The following is a 16697-nucleotide window of genomic DNA, read 5'->3' as shown; positions in this document are numbered from 1 at the left end:
AGTTCTGAAGTGGCCAGCAATGAGTCCAGATCTTAATCCCATTGAACACCTGTGGAGAGATCTTAAAATTGCTGTTGGGAAAAGGCACCCATCCAATATGAGAGACCTGGAGCAGTTGCAAAAGAAGAGTGGTCCAAAATTCCGGGTGAGAGGTGTAAGAAGCTTATTGATGGTTATAGGAAGCGACTGATTTCAGTTATTTTTTCCAAAGGGTGTGCAACTAAATATTAAGTTAAGGGTGCCAATCATTTTGTCCGGCCCATTTTTTGAGTTTTGTGTGAAATTATGTCAAATTTGCTTTTTTCCTGTTTTTTTTTGTGTTATTCCAATACACACAAAGGAAATAAACATGTGCATAGCAAAACATGTGTAATTTCAATACTTTTCTGTGAGAAATACTTCATTTTCTGGAAAAATTTCAGGGGTGCCAACAATTTTGGCCATGACTGTATATATATATATATTTTTTTATATATATTTTTTTTTGCTCCTGAACTTCTTCTACTCTCAACCTCTCCGATCATTTTCATGGTGTCCATCCGGTTTGCTTCTATATGCCATATCTTTCTAACTGTGCTCCTTCCCAAAAGCTCCCAACATACAACCTATATACTTATTATGGACACAGTATGCTTACATTATTAGCTATCTTTGTTATTATTTGTTGTTATGTGTTATTAGTCCCATCCTTCAACTCTATTCAATACCTCCCATCTATCTCTTAACACCATCCATATAGGATTTCTATTTGCCATATATATTTCAACCGTACTGTGATGTTTTACAAAAATTCTGAACCTTTCTATTCTCATTGCTTCTACAGATTGTGAATTAAAAATAAACATTTTTGCTAAAAGTATTATTATATTATTGATTGATTGACTATGACTTTTCAGATCACCCAGTAATGCTATCTGCAAGGTTAGTTCCAGGTAAATATTGCAATCCTTTAGCCATTCCTGGACCTGTGTCCAAAAACAAGCTACAAATGGACAGAACCAAAACACATGATCTAATGATTCTGTCTCTTCACAGCAAAACCTGCAGAGCTGGGAAGATTGTATCCCCCATATAAATAACATTCTATTGGTAGCAAGAATTTTATATAATAATTTAAATTGAAAGATTCTAATTTTTGAATCCGGTGTCGTTTTGCGTGTCAGTTCATAAACACTATGCCATGGGATCGGTACGTCAAAGATCTCTTCCCAACTATTTTGCAATCTATATGGGACGGCTGTCAATCCTTTGGTCCTTAAGTGAAACTGATATACTTTTTTATTTATCACAGCAACCGCTCAGTTACTGGCCCAACATCCAAACTGCTAGGCTACCTGCCATTGTGTCAGACAGAGTCAGATACCACCTGAGATGGTGTGTCAGTAGCAACTCATTCTCTCAGCTGACTCCCCTTGTCTGTAGACTGTCAGTGTCCCTGCATATCACTTTGTAAGATACTGGACCGGTCTGTTGTGTAACAAACCCAGGTATCCATCCTTTCAAATGGTATCAAGAATATGCATATCCTTGCTTCAGGTCCTGAGCTACAGGCAGTTAGATTTGAGTATGTCATTTTAGGTGAAAATTGAAAAAAGGGTCCGATCCTTAAGAGGTTAAGTCATGAACTAATTTCAGGGCTCGTATTATCGCCCGTCAATAATTAAATTATCAGCCTAGATATTGTATCTGACACGAGATAGAGGATAAACATTACCATACATTACATAACACAAGTTATATACCAAATGATTTGGGTGGGAGAGCTGAATGGGGGGACATTGGGACACCTGTTCCTTTGTATTCTGAGTTGAACCCCCAGCTCATTTCCATAGCCCAGTAGGTGTATGGTCTGCAGAGCTGTGGTACACTATCGTCCGATGCCCACTGGTTGCACTTGTTCCATAGGTTGGTACACCACAGCTCTGGGGTGGAATTTCTCCTAGGTACAGATCTAGGATCAGCTTCCCCTCCCCCAATCCTAACCTTAACCATTAGTGAGGAAAATGCCAAACTGACCCAGGATCAACATCTAGGGGCAACTTCACCCTACACCCCAGCCATTTACTGTGGCTCACGCCTGTTTTGTATCCAACCACCTGCAGGTAAAGTAGCTCTGTACCACAAGAGTTCACATGCTCTACTGACCACCTCATTTGCCCCAAGGTTTATGGATCTCACTCATGGTCTTCTCTGTTGCTAGGAATATTTCTACCACATTTCTACCACACTTTATTTTTTATATCCTATGTTTGTTTGATTGTAGAATCAAGAAATCATTGAATCCTTGTGTCACTTCTAAGGATTCAGAGATCTTGGTGTCAGGAGAATTGTGTTCAAAGTTGAAAATAGTCTGGAACTGTAAGATTTTCTGTGGATTCTCCAACAGCAACTTATGATATGATATTTGTTTGTTTTTGTGTATTTTATTAGTATCCCCATTAGCTGTTGCAACAGCAGCAGCTACTCTTCCTGGGGTCAACACAAAACATGAAACATGACATAATACAGATCATTAATAGACAAGAACAACTCAAGGAAAGAACTATATAAAACAAATTTAAAGGCACACGTAGCCTACATATCAATACATACACACAAACTATCTAGGTCAAATAGGGGAGAGGCGTTGTGCCGTGAGGTGTTGCTTTATCTGTTTTTTGAAACCAGGATTGCTGTTTATTTGAGCAATATGAGATGGAACGGAGTTCCATGCAATAATGGCTCTATATAATACTGTATGCTTTCTTGATTTTGTTCTGGATTTGGGGACTGTGAAAAGACCCCTGGTGGCATGTCTGGTGGGGTAAGTGTGTGTGTCAGAGGGATTTTCAATATATTAATGTTTCTTATAAAAAGAAGAAGTGATGCAGTCAGTCTCTCCTCAACTCTTAGCCAATAGAGACTGGCATGCATAGTATCTATATCAGCCCTCTGACTACAATGAAGAGCAAGACGTGCCGCTCTGTTTTGTTTTGACATGACACTACATAAACATAAGCGGTTAACTATGCAAATTAGTCTGTATATATTAAATCTGTTCCAGCAGGTGAAGAGGTGCCATCGATGTGTGTGAGGAAGCAAAGCTTTGCTCTAGACAGTTCTTCAGCCATAGGATCGAAACTGTCAACAGTAGTTTGCAAGAACTTGAAGCTTGCTGTTTGATGGCAGCCAAAGATTTTTCCGAAATGGAGGTAAATAGCTTTCATTCTAATGCCTTTTGTGAAAATCAGGGGATGAACGTTACATAAGTTGTGTGCCTGTGTGTTGCATTTCAATGCATTACTGTAATTGCTCCAAACATTTGTTACAGTAGGTGTCTTTTGTGGTAAATTATGTTGTGAATTCATAAAGTAATTAATGGTGTTATACACATTGTGTTAATTATCAAACATGCAATAAACAATGTACAGAATTTTCTAATATACCATTTGACCTTTTACCGTAATAGGTGCATTTTTGTACACCTTTATTATTTCAGTCTCGACGATGGTCGGTCAGTCCCCACCAGGTTCTGTTCATCATCTGCTGCATGATGGTACAGGGTAGGTACATCTTGTACACGGGAAAAGAATGAGTAAAGTCAACTAAATTATGTTAAGTAAAGTTAAAATATTCTATTTGAGTAACAGTTTGTGTTCATTTATTATTTAGTTTTATGTTTACTTTTTTATATTACTTGGGGTAGCTGTTACCTTAGCGATTAAGTTTATAACATAATGTATTTGTAGGGTTGCAGTCAATTAATTTCACTGTCAAATGAAAAAGTAGGAAGGTCTTCATAATTCTAACAAGATTCTAATAATGATATCTCCAATACGCAAGATCCCCACCAATTGGCAAAAATGAAGGACTTTTCACTAAGTCCATTAAAGATAATCAGATACTTTACGTCATTTATCAGACGCTCTTATCCAGAGCGACAGACAGTAGTGAGTGCATACATTTTCATCCCGGTCCCCAAAGGGAATCGAACCCACAACCCTGGCTTACAAGCGCCATGTTCTACCAACTGAACCACACGGGACCATATCTAAAGCAGGATGTAAAGCAGCATGGTTACCATTGTTTCCCCAGCGCCATGCCTGAGATGTAAGGTAGTGGTGAACTGCACCAACCCCAACACCATATCCCTTCTGGCCGCACTGGAGAACGTCATGACGTTGTCCTCCATACGACCTGTCATGAACCTCTCAACCCCCACCATCATCAGCATGCACTTCACTCTCTACGGCATCCTGGGTGTGGTAAGGAGTAGGACATCAAGTCATCCCTTTCAATTAGTTCACCTGAGAAACCATCCGATTAAATCCATCAAATTCTGTAACATATGTATCTGGCATACTATATTGTCATGAACGTTACTCTACATCATGTTTTGTAGACCTATTTAAAATGTAGCTTTATTGCCATTACTTTGTATCCTACAACAAAAAGTAATTCTCTTTTCAGGAAGAAAAAGCACAACTGCTGTACACCTACATTTGGCTGGTGAAGGTGAGCGTAATATTTTAGTATTTCTGTAAGTATACGTACACAGTGTATGGGAGTCATTTTCAATGTGCACTCTGGTTTCCGATTCTCCTAGAGCACCTGTGTTAAGAACGTTACTTCACATTGCTTCATATTTGTTAGGGCACACAACATCCATTCACCAATATGTACTGAATAGCAATAGTGATTTACATTTGGTTAAAACTAAACATCTCTGAATGTAGAACAATCCTAAACATCATATTATAATTTTGAATGCTGCTTCCAAACATATTGTATTTTTGCTAATGTGTTGTTTTAGGAGTGGGAGAATGAATTTTTCAGCTGGGACCCAGTCCAATGCGGCACTGCCAATATTTCTCTCCCCAGGGAAAGGTTCTGGTCACCAGATTTGGTCATCAATGAATTGTGAGTTAAACATCTATATAGTTTATATAGATTCTTCACAGCTGGGGGGGGGGGGGTTCTACTATGCTAACATATGGAATTGTTTTAAGATGGTCATACCTAGGATCATTTAGCTATTTGATTATTTTATTTAATGAAACATTGTAATTGGTATTACTGCTATTAGTCCATAGAAACACATTGAATAATAAATTCATACATGGAAAAACAGATAGTAAAAATTAATCAAAAGTAAGTTTGTTTTAAAGTGTCTGTACTATATCTGAGAGATATAAGAAAGATCATGGAATGTAAAAAAATGTTGACCCATATTTAACCTCTTTGTTTTGGCACTAAAACTACTTCCACACAGTGGTGTAAAACGTACCCAATTGTCATTCTTGAGTAAAAGTAAAGATACCTTAAAAGTCTAAAAGTATTTGGTTTTAAATATACTTAAGTATTAAAAGTAAATGCAATTGCAAAAATATACTTAAGTATCAAAAGTATAAATCATTTAAAATTCCTTATATTAAGCAAACCAGACGACACCATTGTCCTGTTTTTATAATTTATAGATAGCCAGTCGCGCACTGCAACACTCAGACATCATCTACAAACGAAACATGTTTGTTTAGTGCGTCCGTCAGTAGGGATGACCAGGGATGTTGTCTTGAAAGGGGTGTGAATTGGACCATTTTCCTGTCCGGCTAAGCATTCAAAATGTCACGAGTACTTTTGGGTGTCTGGGAAAATGTATGGAGTGAAAAAGTACATTATTTTTATTAGGAATGTAATAGAGTAAAAGTAAAAGTTGTCAAAAATATAAAAAGTAAAGTACTGATACCCCTTTAAAGTATTTTTACTTAAGAACTTTACACTACAGCTTCCATATATATATGTACTTCCATAAAGAAATGTAACTGGTACCGGGCTAACTTCAGACGAGTCCTGTAAGGCTTGTGGGCGTCCTAGTCCCGTGTAGCTCAGTTGGTAGAGCATGTTGTTTGCAACGCCAGGGTTGTGGGTTTGATTCCCACGGGGGTCCAGTATGAAAATGTATGCACTCACTAACTGTAAGTTGCCCTGGATAAGTTGCCCCACGTCTGCTAAATGATGTAAATGTAAACAACCGACGTGTTTGTGAGAGTTTCACCTTTCGATAGAGGTGTAGCCCAAACTGTCAATAGAGGTGTAGCCCAAACTATTCGCACACTACAGACAGAAGTTGGCAGATCGGCGGTACTGACTTCAAACGAGTCTCATGACGCTTGTGGGGGTTGTACAGCAAAGCGGAGAACACCATCTTATTCGTGAGACTCTCATCTTTCCACAGAGTGGAACGCTACAGTTTGTTCAGACGCTACCGATGCATTGGCGGATGCGGTGGATTGAGACGCAGCTCAAGCAAAATAGATATCTCTAGGTTAAACAGACAGACTTTAATGGGGATGTTTTTATTATGGTAATATGAATTCCGCGGGGGCGCGTACATCTTAACCTCTTAAGGATCGGACCCTTTTTTTCAATTTTCGCCTAAAATGACATACCAAAATCTAACTGCCTGTAGCTCAGGACCTGAAGCAAGGATATATATATTCTTCATTCCATTTGAAAAGGAAACACTTTGAAGTTTGTGGAAATGTGAAATTAACGTAGGAGACTATAACACACTAGATCTGGTAAAAGATAATAAAATAAAAAAACATGCATTTATTTTCTTATTTTTTTTCATCATCTTTGAAATGCAAGAGAAAGGCCACAATATAATATTGCAGTTTAGGCGCAATTTAGATTTTGGCCACTAGATGGAAATAGTGTGTGTGCAAAGTTTCAGATTGATCCAGTGAAGCATTGCAATACTGGACTATTTAGTATCAAGTCTGCCCAAATGTGCCGAATTGGTCAATTGATACATTTTCAAGTACATAACTATAGAGAACATACAAAAATGATATGGTAATACAAAATGTAAGTTTACACACTCACAGGAATGTCATAAATGATGGATCATTAGCTTTTACACTAACTTTCACACATCTAGATGGGCGGGGTGGGGAGCTAGGGACAGCTGGTGTTCAAACTGTAGAACCCATTTTGAATATAAACATGGATTTTATCAAACAAAACTATGCTATATTTTATCTCTGGGACCCTTAGGGTGACAAATCAGAGCAAGATTACTGAATGTAAGTACATTATTTACCTTCAGAGGTGAATGTATCAAAGCAGTTGGCGTGACATTTTTTTTGTTGTTGTGCACTCTCCTCAAACAATAGCATGGTATTTTTTCACTGTAATAGCTACTGTAAATTGGACAGTGCAGTTAGATTACCAAGAATTTAAGCTTTCTGCCCATTTAAGACATGTCTATGTCCTGGAAAGTTTGCTGTTACTTACAACAGTCATGCTAATCACATTAGCGCACGTTAGCTCAACAGTCCCGTATACGGGACACCGATCCCGTAGAGGTTTTAGCAAACACTTGAATTCTGTCACTTTTTATTGCAGTAGTGACTGCTTCAGTCAAGATTAAGAAATATAAAACATATGATTTATATCGTGCCCATGGTTTGAAATAGTCCCCCCATTTCACCCTGTCTCACAGTATGGATGAAAACAGAGCTCCCATCGTCCCTTATGTGTACATTAAGCACACTGGTAAAGTGCTAGACGCCAAACCTGTCAGAGTGGTTAGCTCCTGCAACCTGGACATCTACACCTTCCCCTTTGACGTCCAGAACTGCACCTTCACCTTCAGATCCTACATCCATCACGGTAAGATGTCAATGCCACCACGCTTTAGGACATATTTTAAGATAAAAGTCAGATACCAAACCCATCGCTCCTTCTCTCTCAGAAAACCTTCCTGACTCTCTTTTGCAATCTAAAATGATAGGTATGAAACATGGTGGTCCATTGAGTCCATTGGAGTTTTTTATATATGACTCGGTGTCAACCAAGGTGTCAACCAAGGGATCCGTTTGGTATTAGGCCCAAGTTTACCATCCCCTCAGTACAGATCATGTTCTGCTTCCATATAGGTTCAGCCCATTCATCCCAGTATGTCCCATTCCTTTATCTCCCCTGCAGTGTCGGACATAAGGATGATCTTAGGGAAGAAGGTGGAGGACATCCTGAAACACTCCAGGAGCGTGTTGTCCACTGAAGGGGAGTGGGAGCTGATGGACATCAAATCCAGGAAGTACAAGTTATCAGAAATCGATCAGGGAGAAAGCAACCCCTATGATGAGCTCTGCTTCTATGTACGAACCCAAAGCACTGCAATTTCTCAGACGCCATTCATTTGGCTTTACTACTACTGAACGTTGAGTTCTCTATTTTTCTAGCGCTACTTTTGTTTCAGAGAGTACTTCATGTTTCACACATAGGATGCTAACCCAGCTATTTATGGCTTTGTCTTATCTGAAATGGGAATCTACTGCACAACACCAGATCACCCTTGAAGGTTGTCTTTCACCATTGTGTCTCTAAACTGTAGATTGTCCTGAGGCGCAGAGCCACCCTCTACGTGGTGAATCTCCTGATCCCCAGCTGCCTCCTCATCACTGTGGATCTCTTCAGCTTTCTGCTGCCTCCCCAGAATGTGGACCGCTCCTCCTTCAAGATGACCCTTAATTTAGGCTACTCAGTCTTCCTGCTCATCGTGAATGACCTGCTGCCCGTCACAGGAAACACCATCCCACTGATAAGTGAGTATGAAACATTTGTACTGGAAACACCATATTTGTCGTAAGTCATAAATGTAGAGGTATATGTTTACTTTGTCTTATTGAATAACCTTGTTAGGTTAAGTGTCTTTTTTGAAGTCCACTTCCATTGTCCTCCTAAGAGTGGCTGAATATCTTCCTCTCTTCACATCCCTCTTCCTCTTGCCCATGCAGATGTGTTCTTCGCCATCTGCTTGGCTCTGATGGTGGCCAGCCTGCTGGAGACTATTCTCATCACTAACCTCCTGGTCGGCTCCAGTAACTTCCACCCAGTGCCTGGCTGGGTCCGAGTGCTCGTCCTGCGCTTCATGGGCACCCTCGTCTGGCTGCCTCAGAAATCCAGAGAGGACACAATCATCCTCAATCCAGTTGCAGGAGGTACCCCTGATCTGATCCCTCCAGGGAGTTACAATTATACAGACTTTTGGGCAATTAGCAGATACTTGTCTTGTCCAACCCAAAGCAATACAGTGAAAACTTTCAATCACAGGCCTGAACAGTAGCATAAATGCAGGTATCACTCTGAGAAATGTTTCCAGCCATTTGACTAGGTCCGACCTTAGACAGAATTGTACTATCAACGTACATCAATAATTTATGTCTATAGGAGGTACATTCATAATTTCACCTTCCTCCCTTCCTTCCCTCTTGTCTCTAAGAAACAGACGTGAAAGTCTGCCCTCTAGTGATGCTGGAGAGACAGGTTCAAACAGGAGAACCAGGTGAGAAGGGGGCAGAGGCAGCCGATCCAGCCCTGGCGGAGCTGAGGAAGCTGGGCAATGACCTGCAGTCCATCCGCCTCCAGGTGGCCCAGCATGTGGACGGGAACCAGATCTCCCAGGACTGGATGCAGGTGGGCTACATCCTCGACCGACTGCTGTTTGGCGTCTATGTCATCTTCATCACCTTCAGCTTCATCGTCATCCTCAGCATTTGGAGTAATTCGTACTCCAGGTAAAAACAAATTGGTGGGTAAACGCCATTCGTTGTGAATAAAGTAACACTCCCTAAATGTTCTATGCATTTTTCCACAATAGGTGGCTAAATGTTTGTGTAAAATACAAAATGTGTGGAAATAGCGTTTACCCTCCACTACACCACTGCTTACAAGACTTAGGAGTCTGCCATGTTGTCGACTGCTGGTTAAACAATTACCTTATAATTACCATAACTTTAACAATTGTTTGTTTTATCTTCTGGCTGCACTGAGTAGGTGTGTTGACTGATATATTACAATATTAGAGGAAATCTATTTTCCTTTGTCAAATAAAAGTACTTTCACGAAAACCACTGTTTCATTAGTAACAACAATTCATTGGGGTTATCTGAGACGTTTTCTGAATTGTAATGTTGATGGTGGATCAATGTTGATGATGAAGATCTCTCACACAAGACATGGATCAATGACATGGAAAGTAGGGGATCATCCAAAAACCACATCCTTGTTTGATTAGAGTGTAGACATACAGAAAGTATTATTTCAGTATTTTATTAGGATTCCCATTAGCTGTTACGAAAGCAGCAGCTACTCTTCCTGGGGTCCACACAAAACATGACATAATACAGAACATTAATATACAAGAACAGCTCAAGGACATAACTAAATGAATTTTTAAATGTCACACATAGCCTACATATCAATACATCCACACAATATCTAGGTCAAGATAGGGGAGAGGCGCTGTACCGTGAGCTGTTGCTTTATTTGCTTTTTGAAACCAGGTTTGCTGTTCATTTGAGCAATATGAGATGGAAGAGAGTTCCATGCAATAACGGCTCTATATAATACTGCACACTTTCTTGAATTTGTTCTGGATTTGGGGACAGTGAAAATACCCCTGGTTGAATGTCTGGTGGGGTAAGTGTGTGTGTCAGAGCTGTGTGTAAGTTGACCATGCAAACAATTTGGAATTTTCTTCTAAAAAGAATAAGTGATGCAGGCAGACTCTCCTCAACTCTTAGCCAAGAGAGACTGGCATGCATAGTATCTACAGTATATTAGCCCTATGATTACGATGAAGAGCAAGACGTGCCGCTCTGTTCTGGGCCAGCTGCAGCTTAACTAGGTCTTTCTTTGCAGCACTTGACCACATGACTGGACAATAATCAAGATAAGATAAAACTAGAGCCTGCAGGACTTTTTGGAGTGTGGAAGAGCATCTCTTTATTACGGACATACCTCTCCCCATCTTTACAACCATTGAATCTTCATGTTTTGACCATGACAGTTTACAATCTAAGGTAACACCAAGTAATTTAGTCTCCTCAACTTGTTCAACAGCCACACCATTCATTACCAGATTCACCTGACGTCTAGAGCAAAGGGAATGATTTGTACCAAATACAATGCTCTTAGTTTTAGAGATGTTCGGGTCCAGTTTATTACTGGCCACCCATTCCAAAACTGACTACAACTCTTTGTTAAGGGATTCAGTGACTTCATTAGCTGTGGTTACTGACACACATAAGGTTCAATCATCAGCATACATGGACACACAGGCTTTGTTTAATTCCAGTGGCTCGTCATTGGTAAAAATAGAAAAGAGTAGAGGGCCTAGAGAGCTGCCCTGCAGTACACCACAACCTACATGTTTGACATTAGAGAGGCTTCTATTAAAGAAAACCCTCTAAGTTATATTAGATAGATAGCTCTTAATTCTCAATTCTATTAGATAGATAGCTCTTAATTCTCAATTTGGCAGAGGTTGAAAATATATAAAACTTACAGTACCAGTCAAAAGTTTGGACACACCTAGTCATTCCAGGTTTTTTTTTTTTTTTACTATTTTCTACATTGTACAATAATAGTGAAGACATCAAAACTATGAAATAACACATATGGAATCATGTAGTAACCCAAAAAGTGTTAAACAAATCAAAATATATTTTATATTTGAGATTCTTCAAATAACCACCCTTTGCTTTGATGACAGCTTTGCACACTCTTGGCATTCTCTCAACCAGCTTCACCTGGAATGCTTTTCCAACAGTCTTGAAGGAGTTCCCACATATGCTGAGCACTAGTTGGCTGCTTTTTCTTCACTCTGCGGTCCGACTCATCCCAAACATCTCAATTTGGTTGAGGTCTGGGGATTGAGGGGGCCAGGTCATCTGATGCAGCACTCCATCACTCTCCTTCTTGGTCAAATAGCCCTTACACAGCCTGGAGGTGTTTTGGATCATTGTCCTGTTGAAAAACAAATGATAGTTCCACTAAGTCCAAACCAGATGGGATGGCGTATCGCTGCAGAATGCTGTGGTAGCCATACTGGTTAAGTGTGCCTTGAATTCTAAATAAATTACAGACATTGTCACCAGCAAAGCACCCCCACACCATAACACCTCCTCCTCCATGCTTTACGGTGGGAAATACACATGCGGAAATTATCCGTTCACCCACACCGCGTCTCACAAAGACACGACTGTTGGAAGCAAAAATCTCCAATTTGAACTCCAGACCAAATGGCATATTTCCACCGGTTTAATGTCCATTGCTCTTGTTTCTTGGCCAAAGCAAGTCTCTTCTTCTTATTGGTGGCCTTTAGTAGTGGTTTCTTTGCAGCAATTCGACAGTGAAGGCCTGATTCACACAGTCTCCTCTGAACAGTTCTGTGAAGCATTTATTTGGGCTGCAATTTCTGAGGCTAGTAACTCTAATGAACTTATCCACAGCAGTAGAGGTAACTCTGGGTCTTTCTTTCCTGTTGCGGTCCTCATGAGAGCCAGTTTCATCATAGCGCTTGATGGTTTTTGCTAGTGCATGTCTTAAAGTAATGATGGAATGTCGTTACTCTTTGCTTATTTGAGCTGTCCTTGCCATAATATGGACATGGTCTTTTACCAAATAGGGCTATCTTCTGTATACCCCCCCTACCTTGTCACAACACAGCTGATTGGCTCCAACGCATTAAGAAGGAAATAAATTCCACAAATTAACGTTTAAGATGTAACACCTGTTAACTGAAATGCATTCCAGGTGACTACCTCATGAAGCTGGTTGAGATCATGCTAAAAGCTGGCAAAGCTGTCATCAAGGCAAAGGGTGGCTATTTGAAGAATATCAAATATCAAATATATTTTGATTTGTTTAACACTTTTTTTCGTAACTACATGATTCCATGTGTTATTTCATAGTTTTGATGTCTTCACTATTATTCTACAATGTAAAAAATAGTAAAAATAAAGAAAAACCCTTGAATGAGTAGGTGTGTCCAAACTGTTGACTGGTAGTGTACATTTTTCTCAACAACAGGTTATTGTCAATAATTTCAAGGGCTGCACTGAAATCTAACAGTACAGATTCTACGAACTTCTTATTATCAATTTATTTCAACCAATCATCTGTCATTTCTCTCAATGCATTACATGATGAGTACCCTTCTCTATAAGCATGCTGAAAGTCTGTTGTCAATTTGTTTACAAGAAATAGTATTGTATTTGGTCAAACACAATTTTTTTCAACCGTTTGCTAAGAGCTGGCAACAAGCTGATAGGTCTGCTGTTAGAACCAGTAAAGGCCGCTTTACCACTCTTGGGTAGCGGAATGATTTTGGCTTCCCTCCAGGCCTGAGGACAAACACCTTCCTCTAGACTCAGATGAAAGATATGACAGATAAGAGTGGCCATAGAGTCAGCTACCATCCGCAGTAGTTTTCCATCTAAGTTGTTGTAGTGTATTAGGATTATGTCTTTGTTAATGTTTTTAAGTGGAACTGAAAGGAGGTTTATTTTAGTGTCAGAGGGAATGGTTTTAATGTGACACCCCGGATAGGACAGAGAAGTCTGTGTGTTGTAGACAGGGGATTGGACAGTAGAGGGGGCCACCCCTATCTTGGGAAGATATATATACTGGGTAAAAAGCGAAGAAGAGGTTAGAGCAGACATTACAATTCGAGGACACTGCTCTCCGGGTGGTCATGACATCCGTCACTTATGCTGAAATCTTGTGATATGAATAAAACTTATGATCAAAGGTTCAGTATGAGCGGACTCCTTTGTTTGACAGCAATGAGCACCAGCAGCGACAAGATACACTACATTGTCAATGCCAGGAGGTTTGTCATTATTGATCGCTAACACACATTTTTGAGGGAAGTAACACGCGCTGCTGTTTTGGGGTTGTGGGTGGAGCGCTGCAGTTCAGGTAGAACTGTTGCTATATCCATTCCCGCATGCCATAATGTTTGAAATTGTGTTATCTTGTTTCATTTATACATTTGATGTGTCCTTTACCTGTGCTAAACCTGTCCCCCGCAGAAGTTGGATAGGAGGGACGGGGACACAGGAGCTACAGAGCTATAGATAGTAGAAAACCATCTTGTTCAGGCCATGAATATTGAACAATTATTTTGTAACGGTACGTTGATAGATTGTGCTCTCTCCTCTTATAGAAGCTTGTACCAATCACTGTTTCCTTTAGGGTTTTTTGTACTGGAGATGTTTAGATGTGTGATTCCATTTTATCGTCGCCTATACTGTGTACGCATATTGATGGCGCTTCCCAGATTGGGACAGGAGCGCCAACAAAAGTATTCCATCTGTCAGAGAGCTCTCGCTCTCCTCTGCCTTAACCTTGTCTCTCTCTCCCCCTCTAGTCGGCCACAGCCCCGTTGTTCATCAGGCGCGCACTGTGTCCTGGGTGGGCAAGCTGGATCGATATTCCCTGTGTATCGTGGGGGGATTTTCTCACAAGGTGTTTTTGTAGTAATAACATTTTGTGCACATTCTAATAGATATAGGGTGAATTCAGAAAGAGTGGGGCACCATATAAACTACAGTGCCTTGCAAAAGTATTCATCCCCTTGGCGTTTTTCCTATTTTGTTGAATTACAACCTGTAATTTAAATGGATTTTTATTTGAATTTCATGTAATGGACAAAATTGTCCAAAATGGTGAAGTGAAATGAAAAAAATAACATGTTTCGAAAAAAAATTATAAAAATTAAATAACGGAAAAGTGGCACGTGCATATGTATTCACCCCCTTTGCTATGAAGCCCCTAAAGTCACATAATTAGTTAAATAAAGTCCACCTGTGTCTAATCTAAGTGTCACATGATCTCAGTATATCTACACCTGTTCTGAAAGGCCCCAGAGTCTGCAACATCACTAAGCAAGGGGCACAACCAAGCAAGCGACACCATGAAGACCAAGGATCTCTCCAAACAGGTCAGGGACAAAGTTGTGGAGAAGTACAGATCAGGGTTGGGTGATTAAAAAATGATCAGAAACTTTGAACATCCCACAGAGCACCATTAAACCCATTATTAAAAAATGGAAAGAATATGGCACCACAACAAACCTGCCAAGAGAGGGCCGCCCACCATAACTCACGGTCCAGGCAAGGTGGGCATTAATCAGAGAGGCAACAAAGAGACCAAAGATAACCCTGAAGGAGCTGCATAGCTCCACAGCGGAGAATCTGTCCATAGGACCACTTTAAGCCGTGCACTCCACAGAGTTGTGCTTTACAGAAGAGTGGCCAGAAAAAAGCCATTGCTTAAAGAAAAAAATAAGCAAACACGTTTGGTGTTCACCAAAAGGTATGTGGGAGACTCCCCAAACATATGGAAGAAGGTACTCTGGTCAGATGACACTAAAATGGAGCTTTATGGCAATCAAGGAAAACGCTATGTCTGGCACAAACCCAACACCTCTCATCACCCTGAGAACACCATCCCCACAGTGAAGCATGGTGGTGGCAGCATCAAGCTGTGGGGATGTTTTTCATCGGCAGGAACTGGGAAACTGGTCAGAATTGAAGGAATGATGGATGGCGCTAAATACAGGGAAATTCTTGAGGGATACCTGTTTCAGTCTTCCAGAGATTTGAGACTGGGACGGAGGTTCACCTTCAGCAGGACAATGACCCTAAGCATACTTCTAAAGCAACACTTGAGTGGTTTAAGGGGAAACGTTTAAATGTCTTGAAATGGCCTAGTCAAAGCCCAGACCTCAATCCAATTGAGAATCTGTGGTATGACTTAAAGATTGCTGTACACCAGCGGAACCCATCCAACTTGAAGGAGCTGGAGCAGTTTTGCCTTGAAGAATGGGCAAAAATCCCAGTGGCTAGATGTGCCAAGCTTATAGAGACATACTCCAAGAGACTTGCAGCTGTAATTCCTGCAAAAGGTGGCTGTACAAAGTATTGACTTTGGGGGGGTGAACAGTTATGCAAGCTCAAGAGTTCAGTTTTTTTTACTTATTTCTTGTTTGTTCACATTAAAAAATATTTTGTATCTTCAAAGTGGTAGGCATGTTGTGTAAATCAAATGATACAAACCTCCAAAAATCCATTTAAATTCCAGGTTGTAAGGCAACAAAATAGGAAAAATATTTTCGCAAGCCACTGTAGGACAGCTTAATCCTGCCGCGTTTATTTCTTGGTCTGACAAGATAAAATTGATGGTTTCTGTTAAAATGTAAAATGTTTCAAGATAAACTGTAGTTTGTTTGTATCCTGTTTAGTGAATGATTACTGTGAGTATTAATGGAGTTTAGGCCATGAAACTGTGTGTATGCTAATTTGGAAAGGTTGACCTAATACTCACCCAAGATGGCGCCGGAGGAGATGGCTGCCATTTTATGGCCCTCTAACCAATTGTGCTATTATGTGTGTTTTTTCGCATTATTTGTAATTTATTCTGTACATAATGTTTCTGCCACCGTCTCTTATGAACAAAAAGAGCTTCTGGATATCAGGACAGTGATTACTCACCTCGTATTGGACAAAGATTTTTTCTTGAACGAGTCGGACGCAAAGGATATTCTACAATCACCCGACAAGGCCCAAATTCCTGTCATTCACATGAGAAAGAGACGGAGATATCGTGGACGTAGGTTCGGGGTGCCTTGTAAGGATACGACGGCGAGCGAGTAATCTGCATCTCCCATCAATCCTATTAGCCAACGTACAATCATTTGAATACAAAATGGACGACCTAAGATCAAGGATTTCCTACCAACGGGACATAAAAAACTGTAATATCTTATGTTTCACCGAGTCGTGGCTGAACGACGACATAGATAACATACAGTTGGCGGGATATACGCTACATCGGCAGGATAGAACGGCTGACTCTGGTAA

General features: G+C 40.3%; 1 protein-coding gene across 1 annotated transcript; it reads left to right on the top strand.

The window, feature by feature from the left end:
- Positions 1 to 3161: 3161 nt before the first annotated feature.
- Positions 3162 to 9567, top strand: LOC311137602 (5-hydroxytryptamine receptor 3A-like; the record flags this gene model as incomplete). The annotated part of the gene is made up of 10 exons (XM_084172108.1): positions 3162 to 3191; positions 3479 to 3542; positions 4075 to 4244; positions 4450 to 4494; positions 4793 to 4899; positions 7487 to 7656; positions 7972 to 8144; positions 8381 to 8591; positions 8784 to 8987; positions 9269 to 9567. The coding sequence occupies 10 exons, from the start codon at positions 3162 to 3164 to the stop codon at positions 9565 to 9567; spliced, it is 1473 nt and encodes a 490-aa protein (XP_084028234.1).
- Between the last annotated feature and the right edge of the window lie 7130 nt (positions 9568 to 16697).

This window comes from Coregonus lavaretus, assembly GCF_964263955.1.
Source record: "Coregonus lavaretus genome assembly, chromosome: 11".
Lineage (NCBI taxonomy): Eukaryota > Metazoa > Chordata > Actinopteri > Salmoniformes > Salmonidae > Coregonus > Coregonus lavaretus.
Note: the sequence above shows the minus strand (reverse complement) of the source record. Positions and strands in the feature narration are given on the sequence as shown.